We start from the raw sequence: 16256 nt of genomic DNA on the forward strand, positions 1-16256 counted from the left end.
GACACTCTTAACCTCTCTCTCTTTGCTTTCATTTAGGTGAGAGAAAATGAGCATTTTTGTTGTTGTTTGTACAGATGTTTAAAACCAGTCTTTGGATAAAGTATACTATTTCCCTATCTATATTACAAAAGTAAGGTGAAACAGTGAGTAAAATTTGTTATTATTATTATTATTATTATTATTATTATTATTGTGTGTGTATATTTGTGTGTGTGTGTATGGGTAGTTTGTGTGTGGGTGTGTGGTGTGTAGTGTGAGTGAAAGCATGTGCCTGCACCTTGGCATGTACAGAGTCAGGGGAGGTGATTCACTCCTTCCATCTTTATGTGTGGTGAGCACCTTTACCCAATGGTCCGTCTTGTAGAATCTATGATGAAAACTTGAAAGCATCTGATGTTTTCTTCAGCAAACGTGGCTAGAATGACGAACACTGGGCCTTCATTCAAGCCCTTGGGGATTCAATTGAAATACTGTTCCCTCTGCTGGCGGCCGACTAAATACCATCATAATGTCCAATGTGCTTTGGAGCCAGCCTTGAGGACTAGGTGTTTGGAAGATCTTTTCATTTTTATTCTCTTCTGACTTAAAAGAAGAGAAAAATGGATAAAATTTATTTTTTCCCTAATAAAACATTTTTATACATCTTTTTATATTTTTCATTTTTATTAATTATACAAAATAATGTTTCCTTATGACATTTCATACATTACATAGTAGAAAACTCATCATCCTCAATACCTTATTATCATAGGTATAATATGATAATAAGCAGGTGACAGGGGCTATGAAGGGGGAAATGGGAAAAACTAGGAATACAGAGGGAGGAGGAGGAGGGGGGAGGAAATAAGAGGGAGAGGGAGGATGGAGGGGTAAATAACACTAAGGATACTTGAAAAAGTCATAAGGAAAAATTCAAATAATATTATGTACAAAATTACACATCACATCACATATACACACACAGCCACACACACACACACACACAGAGAGAGAGAGAGAGAGAGAGACACAGAGACCGAGACAGAGACAGAGCGAGAGAGAGACTAGGGGAGGGAGTAGGCCATTGTGGGTGACTCAACAAAATCTCAGTACCAGAAATAAAAAACCTTCCTAGTTGTTGGTCAGGGAAGTCCAAGAGTCTGCCAAATAATATGGGCAATATAGTTGTTTATTCTTGCTTTCTAGAATTTGAAGGTATGTCCCTATTGCTGAAGACACCTCACAGTTTGCACATAAAACCTGAAGCTGTTGAGCTGGAACAGCCCCGGAAGCCCTCTCCCTCAGGACTAGCTCGTAAAGTGCTAGAAAGTACTATACAAGCTGCCAAGTGAGAAAAACATTCAAAAGTCCCACTCAGCTGTGATGCTGATAAGTACAGTAACCAGCACAGCAAAGATAGCCTATCTTGGTGTTAACTAATAGTTTGATCCAAAAACAATTGGGTTTTTGGCCTGCTTAATACAGGGAACTCTGGTACGGTAATCCTAGCCAACTACCCAGCGTAGTCCATATAAGTAAGATTAAATGGACTCAGAAGATGTATTTATATAGTTATATGTATATATAACAAGTAACAGTGATTAAAGAAAAGAACAATTTAGATAATACACAAAAGCAGGAGGGCTCAAGTGTGCTGTATGTATGGAATGGCAACAAAACTCCTTAGTTTATACAAATAATAAGTGCCAATAAAAATTAAAACAAAAAGGTGCAGTACTCTCCCATTAGGTAGGTATGGTGGATTAGAGACCGGGGTAGTATGTCACCATGTAAGTAGCCATCTTCTGTTCCATGAGGAGTGTGGCGCTGAGAGGAATGGACATGCGGCAGACTCACTCTTTTCAATTACTAGTACCCCTGTCTTTTCTGCATTAACTTAGGATAGAACATAACTGTCTTTTAGAGGTGAGGTTGCTAAATTAAATATAGGTATTCAGGTTAAAGTTGAGCTTCAAATAAAAAGAGGATATTTTAGTGTGTCTCTCATACAACACTGCAGATATACTCACTCTAACATATTTTTGTCATCTGTTTGTAAAATTTGACCACCCTGTTTGGACTCCTACTTGGTCTCATTTTTTCCTGAATACTAGTTGAGCAGGAAGTTCAACTCACAGCACAGCATTTATTGATTTCTAGTGCTCAGTCATTGGTATTCTTCACACTGGAGATGTTAATGTCTTGTCAAATATGTAAGACCTGATCCCACTCCTCTTCTGGGTAAAGCTGGAGACCTGGCCATCGTGGCCCAGGCTCTAGAGGGCTGGAGGTCTGACCATCTCAGCTACCACCCAGGCTCAGATCCAGGGCTTTAAGCTGTCCCACCCCAACATCTACCTTGGAACTGCTGGAGTGAGTGAAGGAGGCAGTCCCGCAGAACCAAAGCTGCAGGATCTCCATGACAACGGGATGTCTGAGAGGAGCCCCAGTGAGGACCTAGTGTTGATACTGTAGCAGAAGCCAGAGACCTCAGACCAGACCAATGCCATGGCAACGAACAATGGTAAGTAAAGCTGTTTGGACAAAAGTCTATACTGTAGGATACACTCTGACATGAGAGCTCCTATGGTGAGATTATTTTATTTTAATTGTTTTTGTTTTCCTTTGAGGGGAGGTTGCAAGGGTAGAGATCAGATGTGGAAGGACTGGAAGATGAGTAGGATTAAGGTGCATGATGGGAAATTCACAAAGAATCAATAAAAAGTAAAAAAAAAAAAACAGAAAAAATATAGGCTGAAAACCTTTTCTGCAGTTCTGTAGGCTGTCTACATTCGAGCTACAGGGCAACCCCGTTTCTTACTTCTTGGAGACCTTTTCATGCATCTTTATTTTTTTATTAGATATTTTATTTACACTTCAGATGGCATCCCCTAACCCCATTCCCCCCCACCCCCCTTAGGAAACCCCTATCCCATGCCCCCTTTTCCTTTTTGCATTTATACATTTTTTTAAAATAATGTTAATCATAGGCTTTATAAGTTTGGAATTGTTCAATCAGAGGTGTAACCCACTGAACAACCTAGATATAACAACTATCTTTGACTGGTGGAGATACACAAATATCTGCCTCTCTGTCTCCCCCCTCTTTCTCTCTTTCATCACCTAGCTTCTCCTATCCTTCTTCTTCTCCTCTTCTTACTCCTTTTCTTCCTCTCAGTATCCCTCCTACCTTAGCTCCTCCTACACGTCAACCTTCCTGTTAAAATGAAACTTTTCTCTCAAAATACAATTAGAGCATAATTATGCCAATTTGTACCAGTGAGGTACAGGATAGTCCTAATACCCAGTCCATCCTTTTGTTGACTAACCAGCTCCTCTGTCATCTATTCTAACTAAAACATTTAGTTCTGAACCTGGCTTTAGATGAATGTCAGCTGACGACCATCCACTCAAATCTTTTCTCTTAAGGTCAATAGCTATATGTTTTCAACCCCATCAGAAATCCAGAGTGACTGAGTTAACTATAATTGTGGGAAGCACAAATCATAGTTTCTAAAACTTAGCCAATTTATAGAGACCTCTGAACACCTGGACACTCGCTCTACTTCAAGACGTTGGAACATCTGTTCTTCTGCCTTCTGGCTCAGGATCATCTGACAGATCTTAGTGCTGCAGAATTATTAAGGGCTGATTACTCTGTCTAGGCAGATATAATCAGTCGACTATTCTGCAAGTGTGTCCTTTTCTGGACAGTAGTTTGTCTGTAGAAGGAAAGTGGCAATTCTTGCCTAGTGGCTGTCTCACCACAACTGGAGTAACTCCAAGGATGCTCAATTTCTTCTTAGAATTCAATATAGGAAGCTGTCTGGAGCAGACAGGTCTCTAATGAAAATGAACATTAATACTGAAATGTTTGTCATGTCAATTCTAAGGATTTCTGATGTTTTGAAAACCAGCTATCCATGTAAGGTAATCTGGACTGTTGCCTGTTAACTCCACTCAGCTATTTCTAAATAAAACATAGAGAACACCCTTATAATAAACTCCAAGTCATGAATTTGCTATAGTCCCTTAACTCACAGGCTGACCATGTCAAATCAGTTAAAAAAAAGTTAAAGAAGGACTGGGTCTAAGCTTTGTATTCCTAAGTGTGTTATACTGGTACAATGCCTATGAGAGTAACAATATTCATCTCACTCTTATATCACTAAGAAGCTCATGTCAATGAAAACCTTAAAATTTGTAAACAAAGTAAATTGGTGCCATTTAAGAATTTATATCTTCATCTTGATATTAATTATACAGATTTCTACTAATAGGTTATGGCTATGCCATAAACCCTAGCTAATCCTCTCTATTCCGACAAAACCACTACTTTTCCCTAGAGAGACAGCCCAACATTTACCACCTTAGACCCCAAGCCCAGGGAATAGGGGCGCTGACTCATCATGAGCTTCTTCAAGTTGATTATGGGCGTTGAGATATTAGAAGAGGAGTGGGGGGGGGGAGAGCAAATTGACAATCCTCTGATGCTGTGTCTTCGCTGCCTCCAGATGGAATTCCTTTTGATGCATCTTTATATTACCAAATTTATACTACCAAATTTTGTCTGATTTTGTAAATATAACTATACATAGTTTTTCCTTTTTTCCTTTTTTTTTTTGTTTTTTTTTTGTTTGTTTTTGAGATAGGGTTTCTCTGTGTAGCCCTGGCTGTCCTGGAACTCACTCTGTAGACCAGGCTGGCCTCGAACTCAGAAATCCGCCTGCCTCTGCCTCCCAAGTGCTGGGATCAAAGGCGTGCGCCACCACCGCCCGGCTACATAGCTATAAACTCTCTTTTAGGACTGTCTTTGCTATACCTCAAAGGTTCTGATTATTTATAGTTTTGTTTTCATTTGACTCTAGACATTTTTTTTTATTGCCTGTCTGATTTCTTTAACAATCCATTGAACATTCTAGAGTGTATGGTCCAATCTCCAGGTATTGGTTAACTTTTATAGTTTTTATTACTATTGATTCTTTTTAGAAGATTTTTCAATTTAAACTGGTGGCAGCAGAAAAAATAAACAACGGCCCATGAGAAAGAGGGGGAAGAAAGGAAAAGGAACAGTGATTCAGTTAACAAATTGAACCTGACTTTCCCCATGGTTCCAGCTAGGAGCCTAGTCAGCTGACCCATGGTTTACTAGTATCAGGATGTAGGGAAATGAGACCCTCCATGGAGAGGGAGGAAACCCTTACATTTCCAGAATAAAATAGACAAGGACAAGGGGAAAGGGCTGTTGCTCATGGGAGCCTGTGGAGAGTGTAGAAACAGGGGTTTTCAGTTCTCTGCGATGAGAATCCATGCTGAACAGAATTTGCCCCTCTGCCCAGCTGTCTCCCACCATGGAGTGTGAACTGCCAGCCTGGAATATGCTAACACAGAAAAAATCTGAGTTCCTCTTGGGAGGATGGGAACCATCTCAGTTTCGAGGTCCTGTTGCTACTTGAGGGTCCTGCAGCTTTGAGGACGGAGGCTGTGGAGTCAGGATCCATGGAAGCAGATGAATCACAAATCCACTTATTCTCCAGCCATTAGCATTTTGATGCCTTAGTACCCTAGTGTGCATCCTGGATGTCAACTAGGCAGACAAAAGAAGGCAGGGAAGGCCAAGGGCTCTGTGTTAGGCCTGTACATGCATGGAGCAGGGCAGAGTGGAGTGAATAAACAAATCTCTCTTTCAGTGGCAAAGACAGGGTTCCAGCTTAGGTCCCTGGGACTTTGATGGAGAAAGGCAAGATGCATTACAGAAGTGCCTGCATTAGGGGAGATGTAGGAAAATTCTACAGTGGAAATCTATGGAAGGAGTAACAGTTCAAGCATACAGTCAGATAAAGATTCCAACTAAGGAATTAGACAGCACTGAGACAGCAGGTTGGTCCAGAGGATGAAGATCTAGGTCTCAGTAGTGGACAGAAGCCTGGGATCCTCTAGTGCTAGGAGGCACCACAATTGTTGCACCACATTAAGAGAGAGAAAGGTGGTTTATAGCTTATAGAATGCCCCCAGGCCTAGGTGCCAGTGGAGGGGACAGTTCCCAATTTCTGGGTCTCTGGAGAGCAGGCTTAGTGTGGTTGTTCTCCCTGAAGACCACCAGCTTGGCGTCAGGAGGCCCCAAACCTTTCAGAGGACCAACTACCACTATGGCTTCTCTGACACTCTGTGTGTGTGTGTGTGTGTGTGTGTGCTTGTGCACATGTGCACACACATGTGCATGTGTAGGGCTGGGGGACTTTGTGAAAGATAAAGGGAAGCTGGTATTCAGAGGGTTGGTGGAAAAAGAGAATACTAGATCCTCTGTGAAACAGAAATATGAGACCTGCTTTATTCTGGTGTTGGTCTTTTGATCTAACTTCATTTATTTTTACCCTAGCTACCTGACCATATTTATTATCATTATTTTCAAATTACCAATAAACTCTACCAACTAGATCCTGTGATTCTGTCTCTATTATCTGATGTTTTTCATCATTACTTTTAATCACCTACTATTACTTTTTAGCATGCTTTATGTATGTATTTCATCCAGGTGCTATGCATGGGTAATTGAGTGGCTCAAAGTGATGCCAGTGTAAACCCTGGAATGTAGGCTGTCATCCATGGAGCAGTGGGGTTTGGCTGCCTTCAGAAAATCAGAAATACAATTGAATTGAGCTGGAGCCTTTGTGTGAAGCTCTCCAGAGGTTTCAACTGAGAGCTTCAGCTGTCCATCCAATCCTCTCTCTCTACTAGATCTTTTGCTGTAATCACTGTGTGTTCAGTACTATGAGATTACAAAAATAATGTCCACTTTGACTCACAGAGGTTCTTTGCTTACTTTCTCAGCCTCCTAGAAAAGTATTGCTAAATATTTTTCAGCCAAATCAAATTGTAAAGACAGCACCAGATAAAGAATAGCCTATAAGATGATCATCTTTACAAAGGTAGCAATATCTTGGGGAAAACAAAACAAAACAAAACAAAAAACCAGTCTGTAGCAGGATATTCCCCCCTCCACATTTGCAATAATGCTCGGTAATTTGGGAGAAGCTAATGCGGGAGGAGCAAAGAGTGGGAAGGAGAAGGTAGGCGGAGTGAGGAGAGGAGAGAGCGGAGAGAAGATGGCCATGGATGTCCGAGTGTCTCTAGCAGTCTAAGGTAATTATTAATATCAAGGTTAGGTAATTGGGTTTACAATTCTAATTGTGTGGGCATCCTATTAATTGAGCATTTCCAAATATATAAACCAATTGGATAAGCTTTAAGAGTCTTCATTCTACTGGGTACCGAGAGCATGGCAGACATCGTCTGGGGTTCAGTGGAGCTTTGTGGAGACAGCGTGGGGAGCCAGTCCCCAAGGCTGGCATCTCACGAGTGCCAGGGTCGGTATTTCTAGATAGCTGGAGCCACGGGAAAACGGCGGCTGACTGGGAACAAGCTGTACAGGGTGCTGTTTTTTAAATGTTACCCACAACACCAGTCCTAAGAGGGGAAGGACAGAGGGGCAAAGGAAGAAAGGAGACAGAGATTGAGAGATACAGAAATATAGATAGATAGACAGATAGATAGATAGATAGATAGATAGACAGACAGACAGATAGATCGATCTAGATGCACCATCTTACTTGGATAAAAAATCATAAAGATATTTTGGGGGCATTTGGAACTTTTACATGGACTGTAAATTATATAGTAAGAATAAGTACCTTTAGATATAACGATAGTGAATACAGGAAAGTATCCTCAGAAGATCCATGCTGAATTATTTAGGGGTGAAATATCAGTTTTAAAAAATGCTTCAGCGAAAAACTAAGAACAACAAATGTTAACTCATATCTCTATGATGATGTTTACACACGCGCACACACACAGGCACGCAGACACACTCACACACTCACAATTGCTTTTTCTGTGGGCTTGACAGTTTTCAGAACAAAACTGTACTGCAACCCTCCCGGTGTTTCCTCAGTTGCTCATTCTGTGTATTAAAACGCACTTGACCTGTAGCCATTCACATCCTCTAAACTCACCAGAGCACTCGCCATACATTACCCAATCTCACAGGGCTAAGAGCTACACTACGAGATCATTTTCTTTCAGTTAATTCATAAGATGGAGGTGAGGTAACGGTGCCCACCCCATAAGCTGGTACAGAGCAGGCTTCCGAGGAATGTTGGTTACTGACTTTGCTCATAATGGACCCATTGTCCCTGTTTGACAGCTTGTGGATTTTGACTTAATGTCAAGTGAGTGCACAGCATTGCTCATCTTATGTCCTCTTCTTCATTTGTTTCCCCGATTTTATCACTCAACTTATTTTTTGCTAAAAATGTTAGAATACCTGAAGTCTTAGAGAACAGATAAAACAAAGTCAAAGCAAAAGGGAAATTAAAATAATTAGGGATATGCTATATTTCTCAAATTAGGCACACACACATATACATATATATTATAGTTATATATAACTATTATATATATTATATACTTACATATAATTATACACACACACACACACACACACACACACACACACACATATATATATATATATATATATATATATATATATATATATATATATGTAAAACTGTAGACAGCTTAAGGACTACAGTTTCTATGCACTTTTTCCACTGATAATTGTCTAAGACTGAGTTGTCAGAAATAACAAGAGAAAAGTTTCTAAATTTATTTTTATAAGGTAAATTAAACTGGTTAACAATTTTAAAAATGTAAAAAAAAAATCAATATTCCTTTTAATTATCTTGCTGGCTTTACACAGTGTGTGTAGCCACCACAGTGTTTTATCTCCTGAGGAGGGCACAACCTCTTCCATTTGACTTCACCTACTCATGATCTCAGATACAAATGGTTTGGTCTGGTAAGTTAGTGTTCCACTTACACCTTTGAAGAAGATTAGAACAACCAACTACATTTTAATATTGAGTATCTCATACATCCCAGGAATTATAGTTTGCATTTGAATACAGCCTTATTCATTAACAAATAGTAATTTGCTATTATAATGATACATATTTTATATTATTCAAAAATAATTCATTTTCTCATACATTCTGCACTACTAATAAATAAAATAATAAGTAACTAAGAAATTTAAAAAATAAACCTTATGGTAGGCTTATGGGGTAAAAAAAAATAAATTAAAACATAGTTCCTAAAAACTTCACCCTCTATAGAGGCAGGTAGAGAGACAGACAGTACAGTGTGACAGCCTGTTAGAATGTTACAACGTATAGAAACCTTAGAAGGATAACTTGATCCAGAATAATACAGTTGTGGATGGTTTGCAGGAAAAGATTTTTTCCAAGTCAAGAATTGGTGGTGGAGGAAGGGGAGAACCTTGCAAGTGTTCTGTCACATGACCTGCACAAAGGGCCAAAGGTCAGGGAGCAAGTATGGCCAGGCAACTGCAAATGATTTGGCGTGACTAAATTAAAAATACAGAACAAAAAGGTGTGAGAGAAAAGGCTCCTGAGTAAGACAGGGTGAACCTTTCTGGCTGTTCAGAGACATCTGGTCTCTACATGAATGTAGCAAATGGTTTAAATTATAGGTGAGATGCTGATCGGAGGATTTTTAGGTAGACTGATCCATCGGCAGTAAAGGAAGGCACGCCAGTTAGGAGGTTACTATTGCCATATCAACTTCAAATGAAGGTTAGAAGTAATGAAGGAGAGAAAAACATGGAGAGAGGTTGGACTGCTCAGGTGGTTCCATAATTAAACAAGTATTGATTCTTGACTGGACAGACACAGAATAAGAAAAGCAGAAACGGTGTTAACTACCCTGAAATCCTGGCCACTTTCCGAAGTAGGTGCTGAAAGTAAATAATCTCTGGTTCTATTGCTGACTCACATAATATTCCCACAGATTGGGATGGATATTTCTGGAATGGAATGCGCAAATCTGATGGCAAGTCATGGATACAAACAACAGAAACACCAATAGTGGCCGTGATGCTGGGTGTGGATGTTTAGAAGACAAGAAGAGAACCAGCCTGAGCCTTCATGGACACCAACATGGAATGAGTCGTTTTAGGATGGCAAGTCTCCCAAGAGACTTTGGAAGATTGGTTAGAGTGTGAAAAGAAATGTATGACACACCTGCCTGTCTACTAAGAATCACAAGAATGGAGTTTCGAACAAATCAACTACAAAAATGTATCAGGGACCTTTAGGAAGTAAGTTACTTGTGTCTTAGAAGCATTTCCATTCGGTGGGAAGAGCAAGTTATAGGAGACTGAGAAAGAAATGAATGTGAGCAGGTCTGAGGAAAGACAAAGCAAGGTTTGAGATCTCTAAAACTAAAATACTAATGTAAACTACAAGCATCACATTCTTGACAACCAGGCAAATGGTTGGTAGGGTTCCTAGTTCAAAACTAAGATACTAATGTAAACTGCAAGTCTCTTACACTTGAAAAACAGTAAGAATACCCTCTGGGTAGGGCAGGGTTCAAGTAAACTTTGTTCTATAAACTACCAGTAGACGGACTAGAATCAGAGCCGTACACACCACAGTCCCCTCTTCCACTTCCTCTGCTTTTCTGTTGGATGTGTATTCTGAGGACTCACTTTTTTTCTGTGGCAGGAAATTGTTTCATCACGTGTCTTCCAGTTTAAGAAACAGGTGGTTTCAGTCACGTTCCACTCTAAGACTCAATCCAGTGTCTGACGGGGGGGGGGGATGCCATGAGGGAGAAGGGCAGCTCCCAATTAGTGCACTCTTTTTTTTTTTTTTTATTGCAAAATTTCTTTGTTTTTAAGTTCGGTATTTTATTTATTTACATTTCAGATATTATCCCCTTTTCCCATTCCCACACCTCCCCTCCCCCATTAATCCCCTATTCTATCCCTCCTCCTCCTTTTTTGCTTTTATACCATTTAAATTACATGCAAGTATTAAGGTTGGTTCTAGGTTGAGGAACTAGCAAATCAGCAGGAAAGGGTGATTGGCAGAACATTCATTACAAGAAATAGCTAATAACACCCGAATATGTGTGTTGCTGTCGTACAATAAGACACTTCACTCTCTCATATTTTCAAAATTTCAAAGTACTTTTTAATGATCTCTTCTCAAACTAAATCTTCAGGATATCGTCCTTTCCAATGACACTTTTGTTAAGAGGGCATAAACAGTAGACAATGCTGTTTGGCTTAAACGTTATGGCATGCGACTATCAGAAGTAACTGGGGAGAAGACAACCACAGGCCAGCTGTCTTCAAGCATTCAAATAGCAAGCCTAGAGAAGGGCTAAGTCAGTATCATCCTAGCAGACAGAAACAGGACTAGCTATGGATAACATTCTATTAGGAGACTTTCTAATGACTGCCTCAATCCTGGGAGGGAACTGCCTTGTGATATAATGAGAACCTACTTTAGAACAGATGGTACACACAGCCTGTTTGATTGAATTCAGGAAATCCTGAATAGCTCTAGAAATTGCATTGCCTGGTTTTCAAGGCCATTTCCAATTAACTTTATTTTTAATTTCCATTAAAACTCTAGTAGATACTAATCATCCATGTGATGCAACAAAAAGAACATGTATGGGGGGCATTTTTCTAACAGCTGTCTTGTTATTAAATATTGGTTTCCTAGACTTAAAAAAAAAAAACTGTGGTAGTTTGACAAGAAATGCTTTACGTAGGCTCCTGTATTTGAATATATGTTGGTCCCAGGTTGGTTGGGCAGTTTGTGGAGGTTGAAGAGATGCGGCCTTGCTTGTAGAAGTATGTGTTACTGGCACCAGGCTAGGCCAGTTTGCTCCCTCTGACTCATGCTTTTGGTTGAGGATGTGATTCATGGTCCTTTGCTCTAACCTCCATGTCTAGTTATTAAATACTAGGAAACCAGTACCTAAAGAAGCTTCCATGCTTCCCTTGAAGTAATGGACTTGTATTGCTCTGGAATTATAAGACGAATGAGTTCTTTTTTCCATAAATTGGTTTCAGTCATGGTGTTTAATCACAGCAATAAAAAGGGAAGGAATACAGCTACAGAAAACCCCATACAAATGACCATATGTGTAGACACTTTTTTTTTTTACTGTGGCTTACAAATTCAGGAGGAATAACCTGGTAGATGGAATGTGCTCCATAATATACTTTTATGAAAAAAGGAAAACAAAGTTGGAAAAAAAAAGTCCCTCCCTGCAAAGATACACTTTAACAATGTTAACTGGCTCTGAGAATAATTTTTCCTCCTGATAAGAAGCATCTAAGAGTACACTAGGTGGCGCTATCAAGTGTTGGAAAGAGCGTTTGACTAAGGTGACTAAAGCCTCTGGTGAGTCAGTAAACATCTGGAAACGTTCCACACATTCTCAGTCTCTGAGACTAATCTCAGGTTTGTAGAAAAATAATGAAAATCTTAACCTGAGAGCTTCCACTCCAAGATTAGATCAAGTTTAAATAAACTATAGGTTTAACACATTTTAAAATAGTTTGATTATTTGACAATTCATTCTGTTCCACTGCAGTGGAAACTGTAAAGCTATTAACATGTAAATTTATTATCAATCTAAACATATTGCCACTATTCACTTCGGTATTCACCTATCTAGACTTATTTATAATGACTCTTTAAATAAGTTTCTTCAAAAATCCCCTGAATTCTTGAAGGTTTAAATAAAAAGATAACAGTAAATTCTACCACTTAATGTGATACAATATTCTAACATAAATACACAGTGCAATACATTCCAAAATCATTCTAGCAGTCTATTATTTCTCAAAAAAATAACATTTCATGATTTCCTTGTAGTATAAGTCCAGAAAATTGTTTTAACTAAAGTGCAAAATACAAACAAAGGTTCATGTTCAACTCTGTTTTCTTTTAAATGTTAAATATTTAAAAGGCCAAGAAGGACAGTATCAGATTTTGAAAAAGTCTCTTGGAGTCTGAGTAGTTCTGGTTACGTGCCATCAAACTATTGTGATTTTTTTAAACTTCTCTTTCCAGTTCTGCATCTAGAATTTCCCCCCACGTATCTGCATCCATGGGGCACATAGCCTCTTCTGGCAGGCTAACAGGAGAACGAATGTTGCTGTATCTGCCACTTAGCCACCCGTGTTTCACTTTGCTCTTCTGGTAATTTTCTAGGAGAATTTCCTGAAAGGGATAGACATTATCATTCAAAATGACTCTGGCAGCATGGTTAGCTGGTGCGTATGTCTGCAAAGTAGAGAAACTCATTCACAGGACTGAGATTAATTACTGACATGGAAGTACTCATATTAATCACATTGATAAATTCATGTGTGCATGTATGGATTAGTGTATATACAAAGAGCAGCTCATTGTATGTATTGGAAGGTTTTCATTTAGCTGGAATGAAAGGAAATTGGCTTTTTCACCTCCCTTCTGCTTAACAAGGAAAGTTCCTGACTTTAAGATCTGAGCCATACAAAGCTGAGTAGGAAAGTGTGGAGACTGTGCCAGTAGAAAGGATGATAACTCAACTTTAACTCCCTCCCTAAAGTCAGCACACTCTGTATGTTACCCTAAGTAGAAATTAGAGTATTCTCTTAACTGTGCTACAATACCCCTGTCAAACACCATGACAAGTTGCAAAGACTAAACTTACCCTCCAGGTATAACCCTTTTTTATACCATCATCTATTTCTCTTTGGCACACAGCTCTTATGGTTAAACAGTGGGGTTTCCATAAGGAGTCATTGTTTCTTATTGCATGGTTCCAACTTGTACATGTCCTGGAAGCTCTGCATAAACTCCGAATGTCTAGCTGGCTGAAAATTTTAGAAGTGACTTCCAGGGGCAGCATTTCAACAAAGTTACTTGGACTCTCTTTTTTTCCCCTTTCAGCATCCGTGGAGTTCAATTCCATACCAGGAACTTTGAAATTATTGTTCTTCTTGGAAGTTTTCTTCATAGTTTGCCAATTGTCTTCATATGTAACCTACAGGGCAGAGTTTATACTCAGAGTTTATACTTCAGACCAAACTGTGCATCCTACTGAGTCAGATAGTTTGGGCAAAATTTAAAGACTTTAAATTTCTTGACTTTGGTCTCTCAATCTGGAAGATGGAATCCACGCTGTGTTTCTTGTGTGTTTTGTGAAGACTGCCAGGTGGAGTGGGTACAAACAAGTGGCTGCCCATCTGAACCATAGATGGGAGACAATGAACGCACTCCCTTTGCTTTGAACATTGTATTTTAGCAAATGATTGTTTCTACATGTTTTGTTTCTTGCTGCTCCCGAAGAACATTATCTTTTAAAAAAGGGAAATGATTCTCCACATCATGCATTTACTGAGTTTAGTAATAATGGCTACTTTAATATTTATTAAAAGTCTCTGTGTGAACTGATTTACCATTGGGTTCTTTACCTTCAAGCTGACGTCATCAAAAACCTCTGGACCTTTAGTGATTTATATAACAACTACTTAATTACTTGGATGTAGTGGACAGGTGCACACTCTTGACATAAATTTACCTAAAATGGTCCAGGATGAAGTCCTGGTCATAGTTACAGAGTCTCATATATTCAATTAAGCTTCAACAGTCTTAGGAATCAATCTATCTCATGTGCCTAATTATGAGCTAAAGATAACTGTCCCTGAATCTATCAGTGAGTGACAACTACAATCTAAATAGTTCATAATTCATCTAGGAATAGTATATAGCTAGAGATTTAAAGCCTGATTTCAGCTAATACTCTCAAGGACCACGGTGTAAGCTTCTGGAAGCAAGGCTGTGCACATCACCTTTGAGCTACTTTGCAATATAAACACGATTTGTGTTTACCTTGTTTATAATATTTACAGTTCCTTTTATAGTGGCGAATCAGGGTACAATAGGCATTTGATGTACATCTAAGTATCTCTTCACTCAGCTAATAACAATTCCCTTTTCAGATGCACTACTCAAGTCTTTAGTTACTAACATCATGGTAACTATCTTTGATTCGGCTGTTTATGATCTAAATTGGTTGTGGTTAGAATGTTAATGTCTGTACTGATCAGAGGGCCTCCTTTAGAACTAGAAAAATAGAAAGCAACTTGGTGGACAAAACAAGACAAAAAGAAAAAAAAATCGTCGAGAAGATCAAGGAATCTTCTCCCCTCTTACCACTGATACAAACTAAAGGCAAAGCCGTATCTTTGAAACAAAGTTTCTATTAGGAGGTTACACTACATCCAAGTGTTTGCTGTTTCTCCCACGTTCTCACTAGGAATAAAATGCTTCCTTCAGTCAAAGGAATTCCACAAGAGGCAGAAAGTTTTTCAGTTGAACATTCTGTGGTGCCTTGGTCATATTTCCAAAAATCTCATTAGGAATCTTCTAAATTATCTTCATTGAATGCTTGGAAAGCGATCCCTTGTCTGTCGCTTCTTTTTGAACCAACCGTGGGGAACTAGTAAGTTAGCCTGGGGCCCTCCCACCTTCCTTTCAAAGATTTACTTTTATGTGTATTGCTGTTTTGTCTGCAAATGGGTCTCAGCATAAGGTGCGTGCACTGCCCGAAGCAGCCAAGGAGGGTGGGGCTGGAGGGGGAATCCCCTAACTGGAGTAACAGTCAGTGGCAAAGTCCCTCTGTGAACGCTGGGAGCTAAACCTGGGTCTTCGGGAAGAGCGGGCACTCTGGGCCACCTGCAGCCCCTCCACCCACCCGTCCTGTCAAATGTCACTAGGAGTGGGCAAACGGAGGTAGAGTACCGCCAGGCAAGAAACTTCTCAGGGAGCCCACACCGGTCCTGCCAAGAGCAACTGCATCCCAGCGCGCTGTGAGGACAGGCACCGACCGGAAAACTGACCGATGGACCGATCACAGTCGAGCACGCTGGGGAAGGGCTGAGCGTCCTCTCCTACCTAACGGCGCAGTGCCGGCTCCTCCCGCGATTTCAGTCGTAGGGATTTGAATTTTTTCCGGAAGGCCTTCGTGTCCCGCCCTATCAAGACCAGCTCCGCCCATTTGCACGCGCGGTCCCTTCTGGGACTAGTAGTTTTTCCTGGGTTTCATCGCCGTAAGGGAAGGAAAGAAAGGCGCCCTAAGTGACTGCAAGGTCCAGCGTGCCCGCTGAGTGACAGCCGCCGCAGGGCGGGACTTCCAAAGGGCGGGACTCCCAGTGAGTTTTGGCGGCTAGGGAGGGCTGTGGCACAGCGGAGGATTTGCGCGCCAAAGCCAGGAGACTCTGCAACTTGTCTATGTACTCCGTCACTGCGGTGTGTACTTGGCAAAGGTTGCTGAAAAAGACGTTCACGTAGTGTTTTTCTTTTTTCTTGGACAGGTGGTTATTTAAATGTTTTGAT

General features: G+C 40.1%; 1 protein-coding gene across 1 annotated transcript; it reads right to left on the minus strand.

Moving 5' to 3' along the window:
* Positions 1 to 11060: 11060 nt before the first annotated feature.
* Fbxo48 (F-box protein 48) lies at positions 11061 to 15868 on the minus strand. The gene is made up of 2 exons (XM_034508203.2): positions 13570 to 15868; positions 11061 to 13094 (listed from the first exon to the last, which is right to left on the minus strand). Exons 1-2 carry the CDS (start codon positions 13873 to 13875, stop codon positions 12927 to 12929), a joined length of 474 nt encoding a protein of 157 aa, XP_034364094.1. The 5' UTR covers positions 13876 to 15868; the 3' UTR covers positions 11061 to 12926.
* Positions 15869 to 16256: the final 388 nt, after the last annotated feature.

Source organism: Arvicanthis niloticus, chromosome 7, assembly GCF_011762505.2.
Source record: "Arvicanthis niloticus isolate mArvNil1 chromosome 7, mArvNil1.pat.X, whole genome shotgun sequence".
NCBI classification, from domain to species: Eukaryota; Metazoa; Chordata; class Mammalia; order Rodentia; family Muridae; genus Arvicanthis; species Arvicanthis niloticus.